The sequence below is a fragment of the Austrofundulus limnaeus genome, unplaced genomic scaffold, assembly GCF_001266775.1.
Source record: "Austrofundulus limnaeus strain Quisiro unplaced genomic scaffold, Austrofundulus_limnaeus-1.0 Scaffold45, whole genome shotgun sequence".
Classification (NCBI taxonomy): Eukaryota; Metazoa; Chordata; class Actinopteri; order Cyprinodontiformes; family Rivulidae; genus Austrofundulus; species Austrofundulus limnaeus.
In genome coordinates this window covers 1,480,122-1,485,660 of record NW_013952447.1, presented here as the reverse complement: position 1 = coordinate 1,485,660, position 5,539 = coordinate 1,480,122, and the positions used below count along the sequence as shown (strand labels likewise).

General features: G+C 34.9%; 1 protein-coding gene across 1 annotated transcript in view; it reads left to right on the top strand.

The window, feature by feature from the left end:
• Positions 1 to 1,752: 1,752 nt before the first annotated feature.
• Positions 1,753 to 5,539, top strand: part of bdh2 (3-hydroxybutyrate dehydrogenase, type 2) — a 6,357-nt gene continuing 2,570 nt past the window's right edge. The window contains exons 1-4 of the mRNA XM_014007870.1: positions 1,753 to 1,771; positions 2,762 to 2,858; positions 3,559 to 3,637; positions 4,313 to 4,409. Coding sequence (XP_013863324.1) covers positions 2,787 to 2,858; positions 3,559 to 3,637; positions 4,313 to 4,409 — 248 coding nt within the window. The 5' untranslated portion in view covers positions 1,753 to 1,771; positions 2,762 to 2,786. The remainder of the gene's footprint in view (positions 1,772 to 2,761; positions 2,859 to 3,558; positions 3,638 to 4,312; positions 4,410 to 5,539) is intronic.

Here is a 5,539-nt window from a genome sequence, read left to right as displayed (position 1 = left end):
TGTGTGGGGTTAGGCTTAGGACCAAGGTTTAGGTTAGTTTTAAGTTAGTTAGTTTTAAGTTTCTGTGAGGTTAATTTTAGAGTATATGGTCAGGGTTAGGCTATAAAGTCTAAAAAACATGAATGGAAGTCAATGGAAGGTCCCCATGGGGTCAAGAAACAAACATGTGTGTGTGTGTGTGTGTGTGTGATTAAATCATTGCTTGTTTTGGTTTAGCAGTATAGAGTTTTGTATTTATTAGTAGTTTCAGCTTTCTAGAGAGCTTCACAGTGACAAGGACATCAATTCAGACTAATACAACAACTTAAAAATGATGAAATGATGAAAAAAAAGTTTTTTAATGATGAAAACAAATCAAATAATTTAACATTTACAATACAGGAAATTAAATACGATCAGTTTCATTATGGGATATATTAAAACCTGAGATTAAATTGCAGATCTAAAGCATAAAAAACATTGTACACAATAATAGACATGAGACAGAGAGACTTCATTTGATTTATGATTTCRTTTTATTGTCCAGTTGAAGGTTTAAGTGTGCAGCTGTCTGACAAGATAATCACAGCATTCTCACTGCACTTTGCTTCATTCAAGAACAAAAGCAAAAATTACTCTTACATACTTAAGCATTCAACACATCCATGCAGAAAATACAAAAGGTCATATATCTAGCAATATGGTTCACTAAACATGTTGTGGTTCATTTAGAGGTAACTTCCACCAGATGGTGAATTTAATCGTACTTCAGTTTGTACAAATCTGAAATGAATTTCAGTGTCATGTGAAGTCATTTTAATGTCTCGCGCAAACATTTTTTCCATAATAAATCTTTTCTGTCAACAGTTTATAAATCTGTGACGCTTGTGTGTTGAGAACTTTAAGACATCAGAGAATATTAGAAGTTTTTATATTAAATCCTTGGTTTAATAAATTTAAACAAAGCGTACTATCTTCAATAACAATCATAAACACTTCAGATGAAAATAATACTGATTAAATCATATGACTCAATGTTTTATTAAATTGAAGCCTTCAGCTTTTTAAACTGTCTATAATTATCTGAAGGATGTGCAGGTGTCASAGAGATTTATTTACTTTTCTTTGTGTTGTGACTCTTCATCCTTGTTAACTTAAAGTTGAAAAGACATTTTAGCAAATTAGAACGCAAAAATGTTACAGTAAACATCATCTTTGCTTGTTGACAAAGATGAACAGGAACATTTTTCTCTGTAACATTAGCAAAATATSTCTTTAACCAGGATTTTATTGAAACCCTCAAAGTAATTATTGAATATCTACAAAGTAATATTTTGATATGAACCACAATTCAAGATGTCCACCATAACCAAATGAACAATGTTAGATAGCTAATTCATAACAAAAAATCAATTTATCTACAGAATTAGATAGTTCAAATCTGAATTCTGATTTGAATGCAGAACTTATTAATTCAATCAGGTGTGATGGAAAACAAGTATAAATCATGCAGGATTGTGGCCTTTGATGACAACCCTTGTTCACACTGAGTCATAATGAGAAGTAACAAAGTTGTTTTTACAACAGTAACTATAAAGAAAATAAACTGACATAGCTTAATACATTTAATCTACAGAATAAAACGTGAGAAAATAGCTTTCTTTTCATCACTGGACTCCTGGAGAAATGTTTCTTTAACAGATCACTTCCTGGTTTCTAGCCAATCACTGTACGAGCGAAAGGTCACRTGTCGTAGGTCAGTCTCCACCGTGTGATCTGACTGGGAAAGGGGGTGAGTCTTCAGATTCGCTTTCTAAACCTTTTTTTTTTTTTTTTTGGCCGCTTTTAATTTCCAAAATGTATTAGCAAAGGTCGTTTCACACTCTGACAATCTTCAACGTGTTATGTAGCGTGTTGTGTCTGAAATCAAGTTGGTGTTAAGAGGTTGCAGGCTCAGAACGACCAAAACATGCCAGCAACTTCGTGCACTAAACAACTTGTGCATTGCTTTTATTTCATATTATTATACAGCAAATACGATATGCAGCTCCTAAACAAATAAACACATTTATATTTTGTTTGGTTGCTTGCTGAAGTGCCAGCAGAGACAAATTTAAATTCTCTGCATTCAGCAGTTCAGATTGACTTCTGCACCTCCATTCAAGCATGAAATGGTTTTTGAGTAGTCAGTGATAACTATAATTTGTTGTTCACCATTTTGCTGAAAGTAAAAAACACTCAGTTAAAGTTGAATAAAAACCTAACCAGGTGTGAGCTAACAGAACAAAATAACTGTGTTCAGGAAGTGATAACTTGTTAAAGCTGTATTTTTGCATTACTCTTAATACCAGATACAATTATATGCTTTGGAGTTTGATCAGATAAAAGTTAAAGCAACATTTCAGATTTTTTTTTTTTATGTAGAAGGATAATAAACAACATCTTACCTGTTGTTGTAGATAGCTCTTTGAACAAACTCATTCTGGAGAAAGGGTTTGATAATGACCTTAACTGTAGTGGTTTGTGTTAGAGGTCAACCAGTGTGTTTGTTTTCTCTTATATTCATTTTTTTTTTTTACAAATCAGGGCAAAGAAATATACCATGATTCATCTGATTTGTATTTATCATCTGAATTCTCCAAACAATTGGTAACAAAAAGCTGCCAATGATTAATCAAAGTATAATTTTGTAGTAGTTACCCATTTTTTATTAGGGAAGGGAAGATTTATCACCAAAATGAGCCTGATTTTGATCAATACTGTTTCTTTTTCTCCGTCCCAGTCACAGGWGCAGTGAAAGGTGCACTATGGGCCGGCTGGATGGGAAAGTGATTGTGTTATCCGCTGCCGCGCAGGGGATTGGACGTGCTGCTGCTTTAGTAAACAATTTTAATTGCAACCTTCTTGCTAATTCATGCCATTGGAAATCTCATGCCTGCCTCCATGCATATTTTTTTTCTGTACAGAGTGTGATGTTTTATGCAATTGTAGGAAAAAGCTGCACAGAAATTTGCAGGTTGCGAGCTTTTCCTTGCAAATAACAACTTTCCAAAAGCGAAAACAGTTTAGCGTTAGTGCTCAGCGATTCCAGTAATAGCACACTTTCAGGCTGATTGTTAAGCTTAGTTTCATCACAAAGGTAACAAAACACTCAGGTTTTCTGTGCATTCTTTTTAAGATTGGGTCATCAGAGCCATTACTTCTCAAATGAGCTTCATGTTAGAAGGTTTTGTCTCCCCTAGCATGATGAATTCTTAATAATAAAGTCGACTTCAGTAGTTTCAGCTTATTAGATTTATATTGCTTATATAGAAAAGATGCAAACTATGAATATACATAACCAACTGTATTTGTACTTTAAAAGGTGACAAGTGATTGAAAGTGTCATTGTTCCTTATCCATGTTGCCTCCACTATCATATATTTGTCTAAATGACTTTGTTGTCTCACCAAAACTTTATTTATTCAACTTGGTTTTAGAACAGAATGTTTGTTCTTTCAAAGGTTACAGTGGAAATGTGACTTGCATACCTTAAACTTTGGTGGCTCATTCAAGTTTGTTTGTTTTTTTTCCCTTCAGGCTTTTGCGAAGGAAGGAGCTCAGGTCACAGCGACAGACATAAATGGAGAAAAGCTAAAGGAGCTGGATGGCATTAAAGGTAATGAGGAGTTGATCTGTTGGTCGGTGTGCAGCTGCCATCTGCTGGCAAACCAGAGGGATGCAAACTGTAACTCATAACGCCCAGTTATTATGGGCTAACATCTTAAAACTTAATAATAATGTTAACAAGATTTGTTTACTGACTTAAGTTTTTCAGAATAAAAATGTTATTGTCACTTATATAAACAAGTCAGGCCTGAGACATGGATTATATCATTTCCTTGGGAGACAAAACCTACGGAACAATTATCTGCTCATTAACTTCCCTTAATTGAATCAAAGCAGCTAATAAAAAATTATCTACGTGTTATTTTATTACAGATTCCTCTTCCTTTTCCATTTGAGCACACTCAGTTGTTCAGGGGGAAATTAGTTCACTGATTTCCCATCTGAGGTTTAAATAAAGGATCCTTTTACTATCCCATCCTAGAAGATCATTTTAATTTAGTCACATATTCTGTCCAACAGATAAAACTGTGTGACTGACTGTGCAAGAGCCACACATAATAGTTTCTGTTAAGTAAATGCACTTCTCAAATACCATGTCATAACTTTTTTTTGTCTCTATATTCTACATTTAAAGGTATTTACAATTAAGCAGTAAATAATAGCAATAATGTGCTTTTATTATTTGAAACAAGTGCTTTTTTTTCCCATATTTTGTCGTCATCAGGAATCAGGACCAAAGTGGTGGACGTGACTAAAAAAGACCAAGTGGAAGCTCTGGCCAAAGAACATGACCGTGTTGATGTGCTGTTCAACGTTGCAGGGTGCTTTTTAGTTTTGTGATTTGATTCATTTAATATATTAATAAGAACAGTTTAGTTTATTTGATCCTGTAAGTCGGGTGTGTTAAAGCAGAGAAACATTTCAAACATGCAGGATAGTGGCTCTTCAGGAACAGGACTGGACTACGTCACTGCTCTAAGTCATTATTTCCCCTCCGAACACATGTTTTCAACCCCTGCACTGCTCTGTTTCTTTCAAAAAAATCCCCGTACCATATGTTTAAATCTTCACTTGACCTTTTCTCAGTTTTCTTACTAAGGAACAAATGCAACTTTTAAGGTTCTGTAATGACTTKGGACTTTGTGTAAAGGACAGACATTCTTTTTCAAATATCAGAGCAGCAGTGGCTTCTAATTATTGCCTGCCACTAAAGGTGAGAGGGTGATAATATTTTTTGCCTGCATGTGTATAAGTGTGCTCATTTGTCAGTCATGTTAGCAAAATACCTCATGAATCACTGGATTTATTTTAATGAAACTCCTGAAAATATAATCACTGGATGTCCCTCTACAACTTATTAAACTTTGGAATCAACTCGTCAAGTTGGCCACCACTGAATCTGACATTTGCTAATATAAAAATAGCTAAAAGTCAACAACTTTGACAGATACAGCACTAAATTTTGGTGAGGAGGTAGCTGAGAGTCATACCCATCACTTACCGTATTTATTCAAGTATAATACGTAAAACCTAATCCATAAAATCATCCATAAAGTTGGGGGGTAGTGCTATACTCGGATAAATATTTGTACTTGTGTATTTTAACTAAAATATCGGCTTCATTCACAAAATGCCTGAGTCCGGAAATGAGACCATGACATAAAAAGCAGTTGAAGCAAGCATACCTCTGACACTCCTTCGTGCCTCAGAGCGAGATAATAACAGATCCAGGCAGGAGACATGATGTGATAAAATAGAAAAAAAAGGCAGTCCTGTACCTTAGTAATGATAACGAACTAATGACATTAGCATGTGACCGAGCCGCTCCTCGAACAACAACAAACACGTGTTCGTCTGTAATGGCTGCCGTCTACCGGTGTTCTGAAAAAAAGTTTGTATCCCTGAAAAAAGTTTCCCCACCAGAGGGGGCGCTCGTGAGTAGGAAGTAATC